Source organism: Lissotriton vulgaris, chromosome 4_1 (genome assembly GCF_964263255.1).
Source record: "Lissotriton vulgaris chromosome 4_1, aLisVul1.2, whole genome shotgun sequence".
In the NCBI taxonomy this organism is placed as follows: domain Eukaryota; kingdom Metazoa; phylum Chordata; class Amphibia; order Caudata; family Salamandridae; genus Lissotriton; species Lissotriton vulgaris.
Window position 1 is genome coordinate 1,874,772,815 of NC_141691.1, and position 24,815 is coordinate 1,874,797,629.

Sequence of the window (24,815 nt, forward strand, 5' to 3'; positions counted from 1 at the left end):
TCATTAAAACTAGTGCCATTGAGTTGAATAACAACATTTTTAGTTTAAGGCCCCCTCTGATGAGTATGTGCTTTACAAACATACATGGTGTGACAAGGATACAGAAATGTATTTTAATCTTTTGCTTTTCAATTTCTCTGCAATGTTACATTGTCATTATTACCTCTGTCCCACCTTGACCCTGTACTTTTCACACTTATATTCATTCTGTTGACCTCCTTTCTTTCCTTAGTCCCATCTTTTTCATTTCCTTTTTCTCATCCTCAGCACCTCCATCCATGCCTTCTTTCCTTTTCCTTTTTCCATTCTTGCTCCCTTACACCCTCATTCATTCCCAATCCTTCCTTCCTCTCTTGGTGCATTTCTTCCTTCTTCCTCCTTTCATTCCTTATTTTCTTTTTTTTCTGCTCCTTCCTTCATCCCTTCTTTAATTTCTTTCTTTCTTATCCTGAACCCTTCCTTCAGCTCTTCTTCCTCCTTTCCTCTTTCGATTCATCCATCACACATCATTCACTTCCTTTCTCCCTCTATCTCTTCATTTCTTCCATCCACATTCTTTTCTTATTTCCTTCTTCTTTATTTATTCAATCCAGTACTCTCTTTCCTGCCTGCATTTGTTGCTGCTTTTGGTTATATATTCCTTTCCTTCATGCCTTCCTTTCTTTTAAACAGCACAGTGCAAGTACATTCACTTTAGTTTGTAGCTGCCTCAAAATCTTCAAATGACCTTTCCTAAAGCTGCATTTTGAAATTTACATTAAGGTATGTTATATTGATTTGTATAGCGCACTAAAGACCCGAGAGGGTATCAAGGCACTTTGGCCCTGAGGTGCTTATGTGAAGAGCCAGGTCTTCAGCTTCTTGTGAAACTTAAGGAGTGAGAATGTGGCTCTGACGTGCTGAGGCTTGTGGATGTGGTTGGAGCCAATAAAGGAAGTGGGTGGGGCCACAGGATGTAGTGGGCAGGCGGGGGAAGTGGGTGTGTCCTCCTAAAAAAATGAGAGCACCTGCACTTCATATTTTACAAATTAAGTACTGGATTGAGCCCATGTATCTATTTCATACAAGATGTCAGCCTGTATGCCATCCAAACCAGGGGCTCTACTTCTGGTTATAGCACTAAAAGCGGACATAACATCACTCATCGTAAAGAACGGGTCATCTATATGAATAAAATCTTCACTTGCCTCAGTCCCCCTAAGAAAACTCAATTCATGCGATAAAACTGAGCCAGAACAAAGACTAGAAAAATGCTCAATCCATGATTGCGGAGCTATAATAATATGTATGGGATCCAAAACCTAGTGGAATCCTTGAAAGGGCAGGCGTGTTTAACATCCTGCCACTAGCATCATCCCAAACCTTCTTAGCAAAAGCTGAGCCCTTTTATATCTTTTCCTGGCCAGGTGAATTTCACCCACTGCCTTAGTTCTTAGTGCCCATCCGAGATGTCTACGAAGATGTCTGCATTCTCTGTTGAACCACTTGTGCTCTTTGAGGGATTTATTTACAAGTTTATGCAGGAAACCAAAAAATAATACAATATTAGTTTGAAAAACACATTATGCAGCGCAATCGTGGTCATAAGACTACCTGAGGGTGAAGAGGCCAAAACACTTAATGCGGTCACAGATTCTTTTTGATCCATACTTTTTTGGTCTAAGATCAACAGGACTCAAAGGCCTGGGACCATTTGAGCCGTTGCATTACAGTTGTTAGTATCACACTCTTAGTTGTGGCTGTTAATGAACAGTTAATTCTTAATTTGGGGGCAAAGAGAATTCAAGGAAAGGCTCAATGGGTCATGATCACTCTCAATCCTATTTATAACAGATATATTAATGTGAGAAGACCAAAGATGGAGATCTAAAAGGATATAACCAATTAGACTAGAATGAGTGTGTTGTTACATGCACCAGCACCCTATGAGAGAGGCCTCTGACATTAGTGGCTCTCAAACCAATATGTTACGTTAGTGCTTTCAGTTACAGAGCAGCCCCCGTCCACCTCAATACTGGGAGAAGATCAAGCTTTGGTACACCCCATACCTCATCCTCATAACTACATCGCAACAGTCATCACTACCTAAATGTTCAAACGTGGTAATAAAAACACACCCTAAAATCAAACCTGGATTAAAAGTACAAGCTGACAAGAATTCCTACAAAGCTGAAATAGTGTGAGAGCTTAGGCCACCCCTAACACCTCTGGAATATATATTAAATATATTAATCTCTCTCATCCTGCCACGAGGCCAACAGCCAGAATATCTGGGGTGTCAATTTTGAACAACTGGATTTTACAATCCAGAGCCATTCTAACCCAGATGGTAAGACCCCCAGTAGGCCAGCAAGCCAGTCCACGGATAGCAGGAATACAAATAATTCAAGTAACCAAGTTTAAAACAGGTTCCACACTCAAGGTTTATTGGAACAAACAGATGCCATTCAGATCAATAAAAGAATTCCAACCAGGAAGCAGGATTTTAGATTTCATGCCTGCGACATTCCAAGACTGGCACCTGTTTAACTTTATATGAATGGACTGTACTTAAAGGTGTACCTCCTACCTTTCTAATCATCAGTATCTGGGGTGATCATATCATGGTCACCAGGTCTTCAAGATGGGGAATGTGGCGTAAAAGGTGAGATTTCTGACCCTGGAAAGGATTTATTTAAACAGAGGCCAGGTGTCTCCATATTACTTTCTTTTACCTTCTGTTCTGTCCTTTTCAAAATCTGATCCTTTGGTATCTATTACATAGTGTTGATTTCTCAATGCATGAAGTCAATTGTGCATGAAGATCTATAGCCCTAAAATGTTTGATGGCATGCAACGGCCTTCAGGTTATTATAACATGAGGCTAATGTTTCTCTGTAACACTTGCTTCAAATATGTTACTAAACAGTTATGTACTGATGTATTCTGTTGTCTTATTAAATCTGAGTAAACAGGTTTGATTAAAAAATAAAAAAAGGAGAGCAACACTTTCCACTCTATCCATCATGAAAATGTTACAAACCTCTAATAATCCTTTTATAGTTTTTAGTGTTGTAGATCACAAGCCACAGACTCTTGTGCGATCCAGAATTCAGAAAAAATGCACCTTGTTTTTATTTCAATATCTTTATTTCGGTTTTAAGAATGGATGGATTGACTAGGTTTTCCCCATTGAAAATGATGTACCTTTATGTGACATTAAAAAAGCACCCCTTTACGACTTCCCTGTCAAGGGAGAGGCTGGAAGGTTGCTTGTGACTCTAAACACTAGAAGTGGCAAATTATGTGTTACAGGCCAGTAACACTTTTCTGTTTTGTAGCATCTGTTATTGTGGATCATATGCCCTGCATCAGCAGTACCCTCTTCATCTAAAAATGTGGCTGGTGGAACATAGTAGTTTATGCTGTGAATAAAGATCTGTAGGTTTTTAATCGTTTTTATTACAGCATTTTGTACTGTTGTAGTCAAATAATTCTTCAGCGGGCATTCGCACATGTAACCATATTCCTCAACCACCCCTTTTCCATAATTGCAACTGCCTCCTTCCCCTCTGACCCCCTTACGGCCTACTTGACGCACCTGGATATTAACATTAAAGGCTGTGAGCTTGAAAGGATGCTATCCTCTCTGAGGAAATGAACCCTCTTCCACTGCCGGTTTACTTGGTGAATCCTGTCTTGATCTGCTTAGTATTTCTCTTTGGTTAGAAGTCCCAGTACTTTAAGTCTGAGCAAGCAAGTTAGGCCCCTAAAATCCTGATTTTAGAATTCTAAAATCGGATTCCACTGCATACTGAAGAGTCTCTTGTCAAATCTGGAGGGGATGGAGAGAAATGTTTGTTATACGGTCAAGCACAAAACCTCCCAATGCAAATATAAGTTCAAGAAAAAAATTTTGTGTGATGTTTCACTGGACCAATGGATCTCAATAGAGACAGTGTAGTCATAATCATGTGATCATTAAGGGAATTCTTTTTAGGATGTGCACGCCCTCACCCACCGAAGTGGCATGCTTCATCATCGGTGTGGTCTCCTCGCTGGGTGGTTGCTGCAATACCTAGCAGGTAACAATGAGGGGCTGTATTCCGGTGTATTCTGGGCTCTCTGCCTGGTGTTGGCCACAATATAGAACAGTACCCTTTCCAAACACTTTTGACAGGAGTGGTAGATTGGGAAATAGGTAAATTAAAATAGGCTAAGGACAATCTTGTTGAACAATATTTATTCTCAGCAGTTTCCCTGCCAGGATAAAAAAATGTAAGTGAACCAGTTGGGCATTGTGACGGGCTGTGGTTCCTTCTAGCAGTCAACATGTGCATGCCGCCCTAAAAGCCCCCAGTGGATCTGTGGCAATTTGGGTTTCAATAGTATGAAGTTAGATGTCCTTGTGGTGTGCAAATTATACACCTAATGAAGATGGTAAAAAAGAAATATTAAGTCTCAAATTGGAGTCCATATGGCCTATTATGTCTTATTCTTGGGTCCCCTGGAGCCCCTGGAAGCTGCTTCTCATTTGTCAGCAATTCTGTCTTGAAGAACCATGGAGAGAATCCTACTCTGCCCCTGAGATCCCTGTTATACTGAAGAGTCTCTCCTAATCCTGCAAACTATATGCCAATTTGTCATGATCTATGAGCTTCCAGAGTATTTGGATTCACAATTCAGGAATAGGAGCTTGTGTCTTACCCAAAATAGGAGAGTCATCTGCTCAATAAAGTTTTTGTAAAACACCTTGACCAACTTGTATTTCTTCTCTAGCTTGTACATTCATAAAGTATTGTTTTCTGACAATGTGTACGGAACCATGAAGTAGCCTTATAAATGTTTACTAAGTATATGTTACCAAAGAACATTATAGTGGCTCCAATAATACAGGGTTTATACGCAATTGGGATCCTTACAAGGGCATGTTTTGCTCTTTTATAAGAAATCTGAATACATCTAACAAAGCATGTATAATAGATTCTGAGATAGCTTTAACTTGATCGCACTTTGTGACGGTCAGAACCTTTGTTTTACAAGAGGGACAAAATTGTAAAGAAGTATTTTCCCATTATTACAGTTGTTCTTATAAAGCCTGCAACTTTGAGATGGACTTGAAAGATAGCACCTTATCTACTAAGTATGTAGAAGTTGCTTTCCTACTTTTTTTCTATATCAGTGCCAGTACTTGTTGCTGTTCATTAAGTCTCTCTGTCTATAGTTTCTTGACCAAGCACAGAGATTTATTTCCAAGCCCAAAGAAAGAAAAACTAACTTCAGGCAAGTCTGTGTCCCAAAGCATTGAGTATATTACGATCACGTCCTTCCATGCACGCTTGAAATCAAAACAAAAACATTGGATAAAAACTAGTTTATTACTATGAACCATACACTAGATGCAGGAGAGTGCACAGAATGTGATCTACAACTCTACATGCTGCAAAAGCACATAAACCACTATTCTCCTAAGTCCATCCTTTCAATCAGATCTTTTCCACGCCCCAATTCTTTAAGTCCTTTCACGAATATGGCTATGACCATTACCTCCTTGTCTGTCTTCCTGACGCAATTTTTACTGAGTCAGCAATTCCCCTGTTTGACAAAACACCCTTACCTAGCTTTAGAAAAGAAAGTTCCTCCAATATGCCCTAATTCCCAACATGCAGAACAAAGGAACTGGATATGACCACTCCCCGTTTTTTCCTTTATACTAAGACACCATTGCCCGCTGCATTCAGTTAAGTCTAGATTCAGATTTATCTTTCCTTTGTTTATGTTAACATACTCTTATTAAATTCACAACATCAATATTGCTTTCGGTGGTTAATTTGTTTTCACGGGAAGACCTGGACTCGGAGTAATATAGATTACCGGTAAGCAACTAGGTAAATATATTAGATGGGATCCAAAGCGGTAGCAGAGTCCTTCATTCTCACATGGCCACAGAGCATTCAGTGACTACCAGCCAATGCCTCAACATGGACTACCAAAGCAATCACAAGGAGATGATGGACGGAGTGCTGAAACTTTTCAGGCACTCAATCAATGAGATAAGTTAAACAAACAAGTTATTATGCTGTCTGGGTGGAAGAATTCAGAAGCAGGAGTCAGTCCATGCCACTTAGACAAAATGGAAACACCACATGGATCTGACATGCTGAAATAAAACAAAACTGCATGTAAAGATTATTGTTTATCTTTTTATTTAAAGAATTGAAGCATTCATAGAACACACTGTACATTGTGCAGCACTTGCATACACCGCATTTCACTTAAGTGACCATACTGCATCTTGCTGCATGATAAAGTTAGGCTTGGGTTTTCCTGGGTTGCATTCAAACACATTCAATGATATTGCTCGTCCAAAGATCAAGAAAAGTATTCTCAATTTAATTCCTTTAAACTATTTCAAGAAGTACCGTTTTTATATTTGTAAAATTGGATCAACGTGCAGCTTTCCATTGAATTTCTGATAAAAGTATTAAATAAATGCTATAACAGCATTATTGGGTGGACTATCCACAAGATCATGTAAATCTAAGCACAACTTATCCAATAAAGACAACAGACAAAGGGTCATTTAGACCCTGGCCCATGGCCCACTAGTCCACCAGGTCAGAGGATGCCGCCACATTTAAAGATCCCTGACTGCTCAGAGGGGAGGTCTACGACTATAGGGCATCCACCACTTTTGTCACTATAAATGGCGAGTAAGCAGCCAAGCCTCACTTGGCATTTGTTTTTTTTCAGAGACAAAGCCCAAAAGCAGAAGGTTGTGTCTGAAAAACAAAATCTCAGTGGTAGCGAAACACAATGAGTGCTCTGACGGCATGCTAGCGCCAATGTGAGCTTTTGCTGCGTTGGTCTGCCATGCCTTGTGTAGTAGATCTGGCAGCGAAAATGAGCGATTGGTGGGGTGTCCATAACTGTCACCTGGTGGCATAATGGGCAACAGGTAGTCAGGTCAAAGGCTTCCACCTGCAGAGCCAGCTGAGTCTCTACAGGGGAAACCATGCAGTTCTGCAACTCTAAATGAAGGTGGAAAACAGCAAAATATGTGTATATGGTATCTGTCATTTTTGGCAATTAAGTTATCCTTCAAAACTAAGAAATGTGATTGCCAGAGTAAATGCATTAATTTAGATTTTAACATAAGAAGATTTTTTAAAATTATTATTAGTATGCAATACAAGAATTCTCACTTACTTTCCGCACATAGGACACCAACTCCCCAGAGTAATACTGCGATACACTTAAAAGGTCAGTGCTATTTGCCTGATTGATACGAAGCAATGGCAAGTCAAGAGCTGATGCAAGCTGAAATAAAAATTAGAAATTACTTTAAGCTGCACACTTGGTAATTTGTCACATGGTTGGTGGAATACAGCATCAATGCTTGAAGAAAGATGTTACATATAAATATTTTTTTTAAACCATCAACATCCATAAATATCAGGCATTCAGGCACCAACTCACAAAAAATATGAAAATATCTGAAATCTATGCATCGATTTGCTAAACTTTAGGACGATTCACAAAAGTCCCTATCTGTAAACACAAAAATTTATTTACATGCATAAGTGTGTTGATGGACCTACAAAGGCGGACAAAACACATCATTGAGTGTGGTGTAAATGTGCTTTTGAACATTTGGTCGCTATGTTTCACTACCTGGAAATTGCTTTTCTATTTAGACAAAGGTTTTACCCTACAATCTTAAAAAATATGTGGGTGCTTTCCACTTTAATTGTATGCATTTTATGGGTATGTCACCTGGTGCCTGTATACCAGATATTAGAAGCTTATTGTGCTTGGACAGGGAGTACATGTAACTTAACTGGCTGCATTATACCAGATATATAACAGATATAATGATACCACTTTGTGGTAAAGTAAACTATTTCGTCTTCACTAGTACTTACAAACCTTACCAAAATATTAAAATAATATGTATGCTAAAGTAGTTTACAACAGCAAAACAAAACACATAGGGACCTATTAGTATGTTGAGCGGATCGCCACCGCCAGTATGGCGGTGGCGATCCGCCCAACAATAACCACCCCTGCATGCAATTTACCCCCGCCTGATTATGCAGGCGGGGGCACCGCGGCGGACGGAAGGACAGTCTGCTTCTTTCCCACCCGGTCGATGAGTCGACTGGGCGGAAAAGGTTAGAATATGGTGGCTGTGTCTGCTAGACACAGCCATCCATATCACAATAGGAGCGGGAAGCAGCCTTTCCGTGGCGGCGTTGCGGTCACGGAAAGGCATGCGGATTGTTCAGTTGGGGCCCGTTGCTGGCCCCCACGATGTTGGTGGGATGGGAGGAACCATGGGGTGTACCTATGGTACCCCCATGCAATAGCATGGACGGCATGGCAGGTATTGCGTGGTGCCTGCCACACAATGCATGCAAATGCACACATGCCTTTTTTGCATTGCGGCGGGTGCTGCTAACAGCACCGCCCGCCGTAATGCAAAAAATGGGGGATGCACCCGCCAGTGTGGTGGGCGCTCGCTAACTGCGCATGTGGGACCGCCGCACACATGACACGCGGTCCCATTTCCCAGGGCGATGGCGGGCGGACTTCGTAATAGACCCCATAATATCTATTGGACTATTGGGAGAAATATATGAATTTGGTTTTAAGACCTTAGCTAGAACAACTACCTTTATTAACTAAAAACAAACCACAAAAAAAACTATGAACCGCAGGATGTCCCTTTGTAAGAAAATTTAGAGCAAACGATCTTGGATTCCTAATGCAAAATTTACAATGGGTAGTATAGAAAAAGTAACTCATGTAATCTGAGTGAGGCTCACTAAACACTATTGTTCTTCAGAATTATGATGTTAGCGGTTGTCAGAATGTACAAGTTACTTAATTTCAGTAACGATGTATCTGGTGGAGACTATTCTAGCCGCAGCTTCCTTAACATAGAATTATTCCCAGGCCTGAGACTGGATCCGGAAAACATTTTTGCCACAGCATCCGTGCGCGCCGGGGGGACGGCATCACACGGCTCCACTCAGGCGTCGCCTGTGTACGTGACGTCAATAAGGTCACATAAGTCCCACCCCGGAGCACTTACATCAGTTTTGTTTCTGAGAACTTTTCTCCGCCACAACGTGGAGCCATCAGACAAAACTGTGGGAGTATGGGAACAGTGTGTGAAAAGCAGATACAATTGGAAAAAGGAATGGTGACGAACCACACCATAAGGAGCAGTGTCAACACTACAGTAACTAAGGGCAGGGAAAGAAGAAAGAACAGAGCACAGCCCTGAGCAGCCACCCTGCCAGTATGTAGACATAGCTCTCCCTTGAGACAAAGACATATGCAAAATGTCATGACAACAAGTAGCAGGACTACAACCCCAACCAGGAAACAATAAAGGAGAGCCAGTTCCAAGACAAACAGGAATGACAAACCTCCAAGCAACCTAAGCCCGGAGGGCGACCACCCCCCAAGGAACAAAGGCATGGCCAGAGGACCCCAACCCAGAGGAACAAAAGGGGAAAGGGAGGGGAGGGAAGAGAATGAAGGCAAGCCCCCAAACCAGAGCAGAGGGGCACAAGAGTACCTTCAAACCCATCCACCAATGCACCAAATAAGAGGAAGGAACAATCAACAAAACAGATCAGCCAGTCAAAGAGTGAAAGAATGCACTAACAAAAGACATAGCCACCCACCGGGAGGCGAGTGCAAAAGACCAAACTAAAGGTCCTCGCAGAACGGGGAGGAAGGGCGGGCCGTGAAGGAATCTGCTGCTAGAATCGTCTCTACCAGATACATCATTACCGAAGGTAAGTAACTCGTACATCTGATAAAGACTACTAGCTGCAGATTTCCTAACGTAGAATTGATACCCTAGCAATGCCCAAGGGGAAGGAGGGTCTGCAAAAGGACCCCACCAGCCTGGACATAAAAGAGGGTCCTACTGGGGGCCAGTCCAAAGCACAAGGCGAGGAACCTCACCCCCCCAGGCAAGGGGAACCCCCACAAGCAGAACACCACTGAACCCAAGAGGGGAGTGGGAGAAGAAAATAAGAAAAAAATCAAAGCCCGTTCACACTCAACAGAGGAAACAAGGCCAAGGCAAGGGGAGGCCGAAGCACCCCCACACCCCTTCAAGGTAACAGAACCACCAACCAAGGCCAGGGCAGGAAGAGGAGGAGATCAATCTCAAGGCTCCAAGGAGACGAGAGAAAAGAGAACGAGCCTCTCCCAACGGACACACACCCCGCGAAGAGGGCAACTGAACCCACCCCAGCCGGAAGGCCATAGGGCAGACAGAAAGACACAGACAGCCAGAAGCAGTCGGAAGCAGGAAGAGGGTCCCGAGGCACCTAGGAAGACCGGGCAGGCTGTGCCTGAAAGAGGGAGGAACACAAAAACCATCTCAGTCCCAGGACAGAAAACATAAGAGCGAAGAACGGCCCAGACACACCCCAAATAGAGGTCTGCACACACAAGCCAAAAAGAAGCAGAACCAGAGCCATTAATCCAGATCGCAGACAGCAAGGCAGAAGTGGCGAACAGTGCAATGACCCCGGAGAAGGACACCCCGGGGCATCACCAAGGCAGTTCAATCCAGCAATAAGGGAATTGCACCCGCAATGTACATAAAAGCCATGGAGAGTGGAGGCCCGAGGGCAACCACAACTCCCCAGCACAGAACAAGCTATATAACAGCTACCACCACCCCACATAGTGTATGTTAAGTCACAAGACATGGGAACCCTCTTAGGAAGTAACTTCCGCAGCAGAGGACAACAGAAAGATCCGCGGGTAAAACCTCGGCCGAATGCTTATCAAGCAGCCAAAGAGAAAAAACAGAAGGCATACAGCCTGATTCATCATTCTCCCGTTTTGCGAGCCCCTAATAGCGATTTATAGCGAATCGCTATTAAGGACTCGCAAAAACGGGATTCATGTAGAAATTGCATAAAGAAATGCAATTCCTACATAATCCTTATTTGCGATTAGCAAATTGCTAATCGCAAATAAGGAATAACTCGCCATTCATTCCTATGGGCCAAAAGGCCAAAAGGCCCATAGGAATGAATGGGGAGTATTCCTTATTTGCGATTAGCAATTTGCTAATCGCAAATAAGATAGCGATTTGAAGGGTGCCAGGGGTGTCCAAAGGGCACCCTGTAGCACCCCTCAAATGAAATTTTACACAGGTGTTGCACACACACATGTCCAAAGGACATGTGTGTGTGTAACATGCAACTCAGAAAAACGCATTTAAAAGCATTTTTCTGAGTTTTCGCAATTTACCACGAGGTCTGACCTCGCGGTAAATTCGGGCCAGAAATTGCGAATTCGCAAAACAAAATTGGATGATTAATTGCATTTAAGGAATCTCAAATAGAGATTCCTTAAATGTAATTCCTCGTAAAATTGCGAGATCGCAATTAGCGATTTTTGCATTTGGGATGATGAATCCCAAATGCAAAATCGCACTCGCAAAGGGCCAGATTCTCAGAATCTCAGAATCTGGCCATTTGCGAGCCGATTTCGGCTTCATGAATAAGGCTGATAATCTCAGGGCCAACCTGGTGTAGATAACCCAAGCAAAAACACACAGTAAATAAGGGCCGGCCAGCAGCCAACAGAGCCACAGTCCCAACAAAAGAGGACTCACAGGCACATGAATCACACAGATCACACAACTGGGGCGACCCGCCCCAACAAAGAGACAGCTCCCAAAAACCAGATCAACTCACAGATCACTGAGGGGCAGAAGAAGGGGGAGGAGGAGGAAGACGAGGAGGAGGAGGCCGTAGCCCCGCCAAGAACCTCTGGATGGGGGAACCGCTGGGGCGTGGAACATAAGAGTGCCATCAAAGGGAAGATCCACCAGCAATTCTCGAACATTTTCTGGGAACACACTGTCCCGAAGCCAAGCATGGCGTCGAAGGGCAACCGAAGAAGCCATGGCAGAACCGTCTCAGGTGAGGACAACACCATCAGGCGCCCAACCTCCAGGGAAGAAGGGACGTCCGAAGACGAGTCCACAACCTGATGCCTGTCCGATGCCGTAGAGTCTGCAACCTGGAGCAGGGGTTAGTCGTCCAACACCAAAGGAGACTCTGGACAGGTCTCCGCCACATCACACGGAGCAGGAGACCGGGGCTGGCTGGAGTCGAGGTGGTCAAGAGACGGCGCGGGAACGACGCCGACTCAACCTCCGACGAGCCAGCTGCCTGCGTGGAGGGACGAGAGGCACCCTGGGAGTGACAAGGAGACCCTGCCAGCCTCGACCCACGAGGGGACGAGAGGAGCCCGCCGAACCCCAAGGCCGACTCGACCTCCTGCGAGGCAGCCGCCTGCGAGGAGGGACGAAAGGGGCACGGGGAGGGACAAGGTGTCCCCCGCCAGCCTTGACCCATGATGGGACGAGGGGGGTACGCCGACCCTGTGGCGCTGCAGGGTCCAGCAGCATCGCCACAGATAAAACCGCCACCTGTCCAGAGGGCCGAGAGGAGCTCGGGTATGCGACTAGAGCCCAGGCGACCTCCCACCACACCACAGGGACTCCCGCAGGAGTTTGCGGCGAAGCAGAAGCGCTGTGGTTCGAAGGACGGACCCCCGAAGGGCCGCACCCCAACGGCACCACATCCTTCAAGTCTGGAGCGGAGCCAGTCGGCGCCGGGGCCGGAGACGCCGGCGACGCTGCGGAGGGCCCTGCACCTTGCAAGGGAACCGCCGACGTCCCAGGAGTGGAGGGAGGAGGAGGAGGAGAAGCCAGCGAGGCCTGCAAAGCCATCGCATATGTCTCCATCTGGGCTCTCGACGTCCCCTCACCGGAAAATGGTGGAATAGGGGGACGATAATAGGCTGCATCACCCGCGGAGAGCCCACGCCCCCAACAGGCCGGAAACCAGCCCTCGGGGACAAACTGCGACACTTACCAACAGGGGAGCGATGCTCTTGCGGCACAGGGGAGGGATGAGGATGGCGACGATGATGACTGCGTCGAAAACCTTCCACAGTAGCTGAGCGAGGCGACGAAGCCAATCTGGACATGCGAGCCGAGAGAAGTTTCATCCGGCGCTCCCACCGGGACTTCGGCTTTAACCGTTGGTACGCCTCGCAATCAGTGGAGCCGTGATCTTACCCCAAACACCACATGCAAATGAGGTGAGGGTCCGTCGCCGACATCAGGCGTCCACAAGACAGGCACTTCTTAAAGCCCGAGGGCATCCGTACACTGTTCCCACAAACACACGCAATAGCGAAGGAAAAAGGTCTAAACAGGCCCAGAAGCATGAACCGGATCCGCGTTGCTCGCGGAAAAGGAAAAAACTGAGGTAGGTGCACCGGGGTGGGACTTATGTGACCTTCCTGACTTCACGTTCGCGGGCGACGCCTGGGCGGAGCAAAGTGATGCCGCCCCCCCCCGGCGCGCAGGGATGCTGTGGTAAAAACGTTTTCCGGATCCAGTCTCACGCCTGGGGATAATTCTATGTTAAGGAATCTGCGGGCTAGTACTCTCTATCAGCTACTATAGTCACACATATTGCATGCCATATTATTTTTTACACAAATATCATCCCACAGTATGAGGTATCGGATTATTAACTCCAAAAGGGCAATGTTTTCTTAAGAATATTTAAGGCACAATAGTAATGAAAAAATGTATACAAAAATATTAAGAAAAACAGGCAGATATGAAGAACGTTTTTGAGCAATGAGACCAGTTACGTATCGGGAAATGTTAAGGACAGGTAAAAAACAAGCATTATGGCATATGGAAACGACATGCTGGATTAATGAAAATAAACAGGGTGGTGGTTATGGTTCTCTTCCTCTTCTTTTTAACCTGCCTCTTCTATACTGCAGAGGCAGAATGTTTCTAGGGTAGCTTCTTAACGTTACCAAAATTTACCACCAGCCTCAAGTCTGAAAACTGTCATCACATAATTAAGCTGAGAACAGATGAGCATGATTTTGTTGCAGTCAACATCAATTAATAGACTCAATATCTTTATATCTAGTAAATCACGACAATAACTTCAGGAGGTGTCAAACAGCCATACTCAAAACAAACGTTTTGCACAACCAAGAACAAACTATTTGAGCCAAAAATGAATTTGCTGGTGAATCTCCTAAATTTTAAATCACAGATCGGGATTTATTGATTTTTATTTCTAAAAACTTTGCTCTGAGCGCAGAAAACACAATAGTATTGTGGATTCAACAACAGGCATTGACAAATCTGAGAAATGCTCTTCACATTTGTGAATCTACATTTACAGCCAATATAGTATGGTTTAAGGGTGCAAATTGAGTATGTAGGTCAAGGGGTTTCCCCACCTAAAACAATATTTTCAGGTGGATGAATAGAAAAATATTAATGAATGTAACTGTGAACTGAAGGTTTTTCTACTAATGTGAAATCTAATCTTTAACATAGGCACTACCTTGCATAATTGGAGGGAATTTAGTAAATTGTATAATAAGTATATATTTATGAAAATCACAGGTATTCTCTTATCTTTGCGATGTGCCCATAGAAGGTATGCTGAATGTGTAATATATAAACAAACTCATGTAACTGATATTTTATAACATATATCATATTCAATGTATCCTGCTAAAATGATGCATATATATGAATTGAAAATTATGAGGCTGGGGTAAATAATTAATGAATTTACTTACTTCTGAAAATGTAAGGAAAATGCTACTTACCAGTATGCATCTGTTCTTGGCATGTAGAGCTGCAGAATTGCACACTGTGCATAGATCGCCACCTAGTGTTAGGCCCGGATGTTTGCAGTTTGTTGTTGTCCTGAAAAGTTCTTTGGAAGTCACGAGATAGGTGACTCCTCCTTCGGACCACATTGCGCATGGGCATCGGCTCCATACCCAGATTGTTTTTCGCCATTAGGGAAATGATGGAGCTTTGCAAGAAAAGGAAGGATGCCCATGTAATTTGTATCTAATTAAGATAATACTGGAACAGTAGCATTTTCCGTTCGAGGCATATGAGCTGCAGATTGCACACTGTGCATAGATTGTATAGCAGTACCCACTCTTAGTGGCGACCACCCCTATCTGTTGCAGTAGTTTGGAATAATGTTTTGAGAACAGCCTGGCCCACATTAGCGTGCTGTTTTGTTTGCACATCTACACAATAGTGTTTTGTGAATGTGTGTGGTGTAGCCCAAATAGCTGCTCTGCAGATGTCATTAGGGGAATGTTTCCTAAAAATGCCATTGAAGCCACTATTTTTCTTGTAGAGTGGGCTTTTGGATGCACAGATAACGTACATTTAGCTTTGTGGTAACAAATCTGTATGCATTTGACAATCCATCTAGCTATCCCAGATTTTGAAATGGGATTACCTTTGTGTGGTGGTGAGAAAGACACAAAAAGTTAATTTGTCTTACGAAAAGGTTGAGTTCTTTCTATGTAGTATAGCAATGCTCTTTTGACATCTAATGTGTGAAGAGCTCTTTCTGCTACGGACTGTGGTTGCGAGAAGAAGACGGGCAGTTCCACAGATTGATTGAGATGGAATGGAGAAATGACTTTGGGCAGGAATTTTGGATTAGTAATTGGAACTACCTTCTTTTGATGCATTTGCAAGAAGGGTTCTTGGATGGTTAGTGCTTGTAGTTCACTAACTCTCCGCAGAGAAGTAGTAGCTACTAGGAAAGCAACTTTCCATGTTAAAAATTGTAATTCACATCTGTGTAAAGGTTCAAAGGGAGGTCCCATTACCCGTGTGAGAACAACATTTAAATTCCACACAGGCGAAGGTGGTACTCTGGGAGGAATTATTCTTTTAAGGCCTTCCATAAAGGCTTTGATGGCAGGCACGCTCATCAGAGATAGATGTTGTCTGTTTTGCAGATATGCTGCTATTGCAGCAAGATGTAGTCAAATAGACGTATAGGCTAAGTTACATCTTTGGAGATGCAATAAGTACCCTATGATGTGTTGAATAGACACATTTAGGGGATCAATATTGTTGTTGTGACAATATATCACAAATCGTTTCCACTTGGCAGCATAAAATGCCCTAGTGGTTGGACGTCTAGCTTCTTTAATGACATTCATGCAGTCTGGAAGGAGGTTCAGATATCCAAATTCTAGGACTTCAGGAGCCAGATCGCAAGGTTGAGCTGAGCTGGGTCCGGGTGTCTGATCTCTCCACGGTTCTGTATTAAAAGGTGTGGAGACAAGTGCAGTTTTTGGTGCAGTACTACAGACAGTTGTTGCAGTGTAGTGTACCACGGCTGTCTGGCCCACGTTGGAGCAACTAGGATGAGGGTCAGAGAATGCTGCTGTAGTTTGTGTACTACTAGCGGCATGAGGGGTAGAGGTGGGAAAGCGTACACAAATCTGTTTTACCAATTCATCCATATCGCATTGCCTTTTGACAGTGGGTGTGGATATCTGGCGGCGAAGCTTGGGCATTTTGCGTTTTCGTGGGTGGCAAATAGGTCTAATTGAGGTTGTCCCCACATCTGAAAGAATAGTTGAAGAACTTGCATATTAAGTTCCCACTTGTGCGTCTGTTGCGTTTGACGACTTAACAGATCTGCTATAGTATTTTGTACTCCAGGAACATGCTGGGCTAGGAGGAATACGTTTTGAGGTATAGCCCACCTCCATACGTCCTGTGCTAGTTGAGAGAGTTGCAGGCAGTGTGTGCCTCCCTGCAACTGTATGTAGTACATTGCTGTCATGTTGTCTGTGCGGACTAACACAGCTTTGTTTGCTACTTGCTTCTGGAACGTTTTTAGTGCTAGGAATATTGCTAGTAACTCCAGATGATTGATGTGGAGTAATTTTTTGTTGTGGTGTCCACCTGCCTTGCATGGTGTATTGCAGTAAGTGGGCTCCCCAGCCGGAGAGTGATGCGTTCGCAGTCAAGATCATCTGAGGAACTGGCTCTAGGAACGGTCGTCCCTTGAAAAGGTTTTTGGTGTTCCACCACTGCAGAGAGCGATGAGTCCGACAGTCTACCAACACTAGGTCTGTTAAGTGACCTTGAGCCTGGTTCCATTGACGTGATAAGCACTCTTGTAGCGAACGCATCTGAAGTCTTGCATGAGGTACTATGAAGATGCAAGAGGCCATCATCCCTATGAGTTGCATGAACACTCGTGCTGGGAGGGAGTGTTGTAGCTGAAACTTTGTTGGAAGAGTTTGCATGCTGGCTATCCTTGCTGGAGTGGGATAGGCTAGCGCTGTTGAGGTGTTTATTGTGGCACCGAGGTACTGGTGTACTTTGGATGGTTGTAGAGGAGACTTGGTGTGGTTTATTGTGAACCCCAAGTTGTGGAGCAGTTGGATGGTGGCATGAGTGTGTTCCACGCATTGATTGTATGAGCTGGCTTTTATGAGCCAGTCGTCGAGCTACGGGAAAACATGGATGTGCTGTCTTCGTAGATGCGCTGCCACTACTGCTAAGCACTTGGAGAATACTCTTGGTGCTGTTGTGACTCCGAATGGGAGTACTTTGAATTGATAGTGCTGCCCGTCTATTACAAATCTGAGATACTTCATGTGAGCCTTGTGAATGGGAATGTGGAATATGCGTCCTTGAGATATAGAGTAGCCAGGAAATCGTTTTGCAGCAGGAGCGGAAGAACTTGTTGGAGTGTGACCATGTGAAAATGGTCTGACTGTATGAATATGTTTAGCGGTCTGAGGTCTAAAATAGGCCTTAGAGAGCTGTCCTTCTTTGGAATCAGAAAATATAGAGAGTAAACCCCCTTGTTTTGTTGGTGCAGAGGAACTGGTTCTATTGCACTTTTTTCTAGCAGGGATACTTCTTCTTGCTTTAACAGTGATAGATGTTCTTGTGACATTGGCTGCTGTTTGGGTGGTATGTTTAGTGGGGTAGATGTTAGTTTTAGACAGTAACCTGACTGAATAATTTATCGCACCCACTTGTCTAACAATGTTGATCCATGCAGGCAGGAATTGTTGAAGTCTTCCCCCCACAGGAGTGACTTGTTGGGGGGGGAGGGGAGGAAAGTCATTGGGTAGGGGTAGAGGCAGAGCGGGAGTTGTTGTTACCCCTGTAACCCCCTCTCTGGTAGCCCTTTCGTGAATGTGGATTGACCAAGAGTTTTTTAGGAAGTGGAGGGACTTTCTGAGGAATAGACTCTTGTGTTGCCTCTGTATGATGAGCGACAAAAGGAACGTCTGGGAGCCTGCTGCTGCAAGGTTCCCATAGATTTTACTGCATCAGTGTCTTTTTTCATTTTCTCTAAAGACACGTCAACATTTGGGCCAAATAATTGCATATCATCAAATGGCTGATTAAGGATGGAGTTTTGTACCTCAGGTTTAAAACCTGAAATACGTAGCCAGGCATGTCTACGTAGTAGGGTGCTGGTATTGATTGCCCTTGAGGCGGTATCTGCAGTGTCTAGGGCACAACGAATGGAAGTATTAGTGATATTTTACCTTCCTGTTTAAGTTCATTAGCCCTATTTTTGTATTTGTCTGGTAGGTGCTGCATTATGGACTCTAGTTCATCGTAATGAGCCCTGTCATATCTTGCCAGCAACGCTTGGGTGTTGGCAATGCGCCAGATGTTAGCTGCTTGTGCCGCTGTTCGCTTGCCGGAGGCGTCAAGGAGCTTAGATTCTTAGTCTGGTGGTGAGGCCTCACCCGATGTCTGGGAATTAGCACGTTTACGTGCATTAGACACTACTAGAGAATCTAATTGTGCTGGACCTTTAATATAAACTGGGTCTGCAGGGGCAGCAGTTTCATATTTTTTCTCAATGCAAGGATTGAGGACCCTAGCCCTGACAGGATCCTTAAAAACCTCTGTTGAGTGCTTGATGCCACCTTTAAGCATTGATAAAATGGCAGTAGACCGTTGTGTGTTATGAAAAGTGTCTAGTAGGAAATCTTCCTCCACTGCATCGGTGTGTAAGTCCACCCCATGATATTGTGCAGCCCTTTGGAATAGGAGGTTAAACCCTAAGGTGTCCTATGGTGGGGAAGGTCTGGAAGGGTATACATCATCGTGTGGGACGTAAGGCACATCAGGGGTGTTGTAATCATCCCATGGATTAGGTGACTGAGGGGGGACTATTGGTACCTGCAGGGCGGTGTGCACCCCCACGTATGTCGTCAGAAACTGTTTCTACATCATCATCTGGATTAGTAGATGGTGTAGGTGATTGATGTGGTGGAGGAGGTGTAGGAGGAGGAACAATATGGGGAGGTGGTGGAGAAGGGACCCTTAATGGAGAGGTTGCAATGTCTTTTTGGAGGGGGAGGAGGTGCTGGCGCCTCAAGTGGTCTCTTCTTGGAGCCGAGAGTCAATTGTCCGGTTTTAGGATCCTTTACAAGAGTTTTTAGATTGGGATCCGGTGTAAAAAGTTCTTCTGAGTGGGGCAAATCCTTCGGCGTCGAAGTTTACAGCTCCGTAGGTTTTTTCGTCACCGAGAGTAGCTGGTGTCGAGTCTTTTGGCTTAGGAGTGTGCCCTTTTGCAATGTCTTTACCAGAACCGGTTTTCTCAGTTCCGGGTGTTTCTTCGGCTCCGACGCGTGTGAATCTAGCGCTTTGGGCGATATTTTACTTGGCTCCGAGTGCGGTTTCGGCATCGATGAGCTGCTGCCAGTCTTCGGCGTTGTGTGCTTAGGTGTCGGAGCAACAGTCAGCGTAGTAGAGGAAGAATAGGCTGGCTCGAGCCCGAGCCGCCTAAAGGCTTAGTAGGCTTCTTTGCCAGCCCGAAGGCGGGGCGTGGGAAGCAGTGTCTCGGTGTGCACCCGGGCCCGAAGGTGAGGGTGTGACCGAAGCCTTTTTTGAGGGTGTCGAGGAAGGATTGGGGTCGACGGTCTTACTTACGATGCATTGTGCTGGAGTGATGTCCTCGGCGTCGGAGTGTTCGGCATCTGAGGATCCGATACTCTCTTTGGCGTGCTGGTGTTCTGGCACGTCGACACCCTCTTCGAAGATGTCGTCGGGGATCGAAGCGGACGACCGAGCCATAGTTCTCCGAGCTCGTCGGTCCCGAATGGTTTTCTTGGAGCGGAATGAGGCACACGCCGAACAGTCTTTGGTGAAAGGCAAAGGTTGCACACCTCATGTAGGTCAGTGTGGGGAAACTTCGACCCACATTGAGGACACTTCTTGAATGCGTTCTTTCCATGAGCCAGAAAGCAAGGCCTAGGTAGGCCCGAAGGCCTTCGTCGATGACCGGAATCGAAGACTTCGAAGTGGTAGAGAACCGCGTCGATGTAGCGCGATCAAAACAATACCGTCAAACTGGGTGAGGATTGCGTGCCGAAGGAAAATCGGTTCCAAACTGGAGCGCAAGAAACACATCCGAGCCCGATGGCAGAAAAAAACTATCTGGGAATGGAGCCGATGCCCATGCGCAATGTGGTCCTAAGGAGGAGTCACCTATCTCGTGACTTCAAAAAACTTTCAGGACAACAACAAACTGCAAACATCCGGGCCCAACACTAGGTGGCAATCTATGCACAGTGTGCAATCTGCAGCTCATATGCCTCGAACACTAACTTCGGATAAGTTTGTTTCTGAATTAAAATGTAATTAAAGAAACCAAGCTATTACGTGCAGGAGCTGGCAACAAATACCCAGGCCACAAACAGTTTTCATTTCAAACACAAATAGAATTTTAGTTTATATGCATAACACTTACCTTTAAGAAGGTAGCTCTAAGTTTGGTTACCATAGAAGGATTGGCTCTTATACTTTCTTGCATCATGGCAGTGTAGCTAAAAATGTTTAAAGCAGTATGGTTACAAGTAAAAATTATGTATTTTTCATGCAGCATAAGTAATACAACTTAGGTTTTAGAGCACACAGAAACATTTGTAGGTGGTATTAGACCAAAAAACACAATGGAAAACACAATACTTCCATTGCCAATGTGATACTTTCTTAATTACCATAAAGAAATAACATCCAATGCTCTGCTGTTAAACTTCTGGCCTGGAACAATATGTATATGTAGAGGACTTGATCTTTGGAACAGTTGAAGACTTTGGTTTAGGGTAGTTTGACAAATCCAATCTGGAGCAGAAGTATGGGTACAAAAGAAGAAGGGACATAGGCCAAAAGATGGAGAAGGATGCCGGCCTGGATGTAGTCACTTCATTTATTGATTCAGGGCTTATGCTGTTTACAAGACAGGCAGAAGTAACATACGTCACTGTTAGATTGTTAATGGAAGCTGGAAGCCTATGAGCCTGTCTCTACATTAGTGTCAAAACAGTAAAAATGCAAGTCTGTGAGCCAGAGAAAAAGGATTTGAGCCATCAAATAAAACACTAAGAAAATATACATTTGAGGATTTATTGCATCATGGATCAGAAATATCTGTAGCGGCAGCAGCAAAACGTTTGTAGAGTGTGTGGCTGTAAGGAGGTACCACATAGCTTGAACCAAGATTACTTCTTCAAAACTATCTGAACTTTTCCCCTGATCTATCAGTTGGAAAGAAAATTCCTGGTCTTAGGCTGAGGCCAGTAATTCATTTTCTTCTCAAGGTACTGACAGACTACATATGAGAATGTTTTCATCTGCTTATGTGGAATCGGCAAGACCTCTGCCCTCTTCATTGTTCTTTTATTCTGCCAAAAAGACTGATACTAGGTGAATTGTTCTTCAGATTTGGAAATTTGTGTTTAACTTGCCCAATTTTGTAAATGTTAGACTAATTACCTGGCATACTTCAAATTAATTGTTAGGTTACTTGTATATTGTAAGTTATTTCAGTTCCTTAAGAATTAAAGGGCTATAGCAATCCCTGCAATAACATGTTTTAATTGGGATTGTGAAATGGGCACAGATGTTGCTCACTCACAAAGTGATAAGGTTGCTTCAGAGCACAGCTAAAAACAAAACATGATAAAATATCTCGGAGATCCCAGGCTGGCTGGAAAGCGGTTATGCCAAGGAACACTTTATTTAATGCATCACAAATACGTGCTTTTTACATTAAATGTCATTGCTGATATTACCCTAAAGCTTTCTATGTGTAGTACAACCTTGCAAGTCATCCTAAACCAATCTTTAGTTTACTTAATTAGCATTTTTCTCATGGAGGTATGACTGTATGGTGAAAAATGCATGCATTCTTTTTTAGGTGTAGGCTTGTGCTTTGCTCCAAGCTTTGACTCCAGCTTTGGTAAATGCACCAGTTTGGATTTAAGTAAATGGTAGAGTTATGGCTTTTGTTTCTCTAACTAAGTGAGAATGGTCGGTTGTGGTGCACTCATGTGCAGTACTGAATTTATACTGTTGAGGTACTTAAAGAAGCTACTGAAAGCCTGGCTTATTTTTTCCTTTTCTGACTTCTCTGGGGTAAAAAAAAAATCACAACTTATCTTGGTGATTTTCACATTTTAAGCTTGCGGACCCACCCATCACCCTCCCCCCTTCACACACGAACACACTATCAGGCCTTGTGATTACCAGTGTCTGCTGAGCAGGTCTCTATCTTAAAGGTATAATCACAGATCTCCTGACAATGCTGTATTCCAGCCTTTTGGGAGGATATCTATTTCAATACCAGTCTACTCTACATTAGTGTCCTGAAATATTAGCAAACTAATACCAGTGATGTATCACTCCATATTGGTTTCTAGCACATGTTTGTCCATAGGGTCGAAATGTAGACAAATTAACTAGTGGACTGAGATAATTTATTATGATGTACACATTGTACACTTATTTTGAATCATGCTGAGAATCTACAAATGTATCAGCCTTGTGTAATATGTGTATATATTTTGTTTATATTTTGTTTATATGTTGCATATATATTCTATGTACAGCACCAGCACACCATCTTTAACCAATGTCATCATTCACCCTCACTGTGTCGTTCAAGTTGGATGACCTATAATGGGATATGCCAAACATGGTCTTTTTACACATACATTAACAAGTCAAGTCAATGTATGCTTTATTCGAGGTTCACTCATAAAAGCACATACAATCTCCAATATAAAAACATTTTCTAAAAAGCATTTCAGTTAGAAGTAAGACTTGATTAACAAACAAATAGTTTAAAAACGTAAATGTCGTTACAGAATAAAAATTTACAGATAAAAATGTTACAGATAAAAATGCAGACAGACTTATAATACAATAAAAAAGACAATCAGCTGCCTAGCGAACTCTGTCTGATAGACCATGCCCATCCAAGAAAGTTGGCAGTAGCTATTACTAAAGGCAGTAAAGTGCTAGTGCGTATGATTCTTAAAGCTACAACACTGCTAGTGGTACCTAAATTCTTGCACATTGGTGTTAGCCAGATGCGCCTGGGTTCTGCATAGGTCGTGCAAGCAAACAGAAAATGGCCAATTGTTTCCTTGTGAGCTCCTCAAGCTGGACAGTTGCTGATAGATGAACCTCCCCACCTGCCTGTCAAAGATCTAAGGGGAAGTGCACCTGCTCTAATTTGGAAAAGGAGCTTCCTGTCCCTCGGTGTGGTTATAGCGTCCCAGTAAAGTTCTAGGCTGGGATTCAGCTTTGCTTCTAGGAATCCTCCAGCCATAGACGCTGCACTAGTACCACTCCAGTACCGAGCGGCCATCTTCTCCCAGTAGATTTCTTTTAGGATTTTTTTAATTAAGAATGAGGCTCCCACTGGGTTTCCCCAAAGCATTCGAAGACCGAGATCACCCAGCGTTGCTCTAAGTACATTCAACCAGCCAATTTTGTGGAACACATCCGCTTTAATAATATCTAGAAACCCCTCAGCATAGTGTAAAAGCTCAGGTGTAGTCCAGAGCCTCCCCCAATATAAATTTGGACGAAGCCTGGCCAAATATACAACAGCCTTCCTGCCCAGATCGTACCGAAGTGGCAGCAATGAAGTACTTTTAGGGAGGCCAGTAATAGTCCGGAAGAACTTATTTTCCGAAATTTGGAGTGACTGAAGCTTCTCAAAGCCCCACAGCTCAGCGCCGTAAAGTGCAGAGTCGAGGGCTTTGGCCTCGTACACCTGCAGTGCTGGTTTTATTGGTTTGGTCATAGATTTTCTATGCTCTGAACCAAGAGCACCAGCCAATTGTCTGTGCCCTAATACTGCGATATCTATATGCTGGGACCATCTAAGATCATTTGATACATGAATCCCCAGATACGTAAAGACATTAACTACCTCTAGAGGGCGATCATTCATGACTAGTTTTTATCTAAAACTTCGGTCGGGATTAAAAACCATGAGCTTAGTTTTAGCCACATTAACTTCTAAGCCATGCTCCCCACAGAATTGGTCAAAAATAGATAATGCACGCTGTAGACCACTCGGAGTCCTTGATAAAATTAGAGTGTTGTCTGCAAACATTAAAATCGGTATCTTAGTACCAGCTAATGAAGGAGCATCCACATTTGCAAACATATGAGCCACGACACCATTAATATACAAAGTGAAGAGCGTGGGAGCCATCGAACACCCTTGCCGAACTCCCCGCTCCACCGGGAAGTCTGCGGTGACCATTCCCGGCCCCCCCACTGGATCTTAGCAAAATTTGCTTCGTGGAGCCTCATTAACATTGTCAATAGTTCTTCTGTTAGGCCCAAGTTCTTCAATACCAACCACAGCTTGGACCTAGGGACTAGGTCGAAGGCAGCCCGCAAATCGACAAAAGCCGCATACAGGCTGCCCTTGCCAGGCAACACAGTCCTCCACTTCAATAAAGTAAAACGGAAGACCTGGTACACCGTACTGGTAGATTTTTGAAACCCCGCTTGGAATGGAGACAAAGCGGTATTCTCCTCTGCCCAGTCCAGGAGCCTATTGACAACCATCCTCCCAACCAACTTTTGGATGGTGTCAATTAGGCTTATGGGT

General features: G+C 44.0%; 1 protein-coding gene across 1 annotated transcript in view; it reads right to left on the reverse strand.

The window, feature by feature from the left end:
* Positions 1 to 24,815, reverse strand: part of WASHC5 (WASH complex subunit 5) — a 402,037-nt gene that overhangs the window by 249,552 nt on the left and 127,670 nt on the right. Inside the window, exons 14-15 of the mRNA XM_086966205.1 lie at positions 20,649 to 20,724; positions 7,189 to 7,299 (exon numbers count right to left, since the gene is read on the reverse strand). Coding sequence (XP_086822331.1) covers positions 7,189 to 7,299; positions 20,649 to 20,724 — 187 coding nt within the window. The remainder of the gene's footprint in view (positions 1 to 7,188; positions 7,300 to 20,648; positions 20,725 to 24,815) is intronic.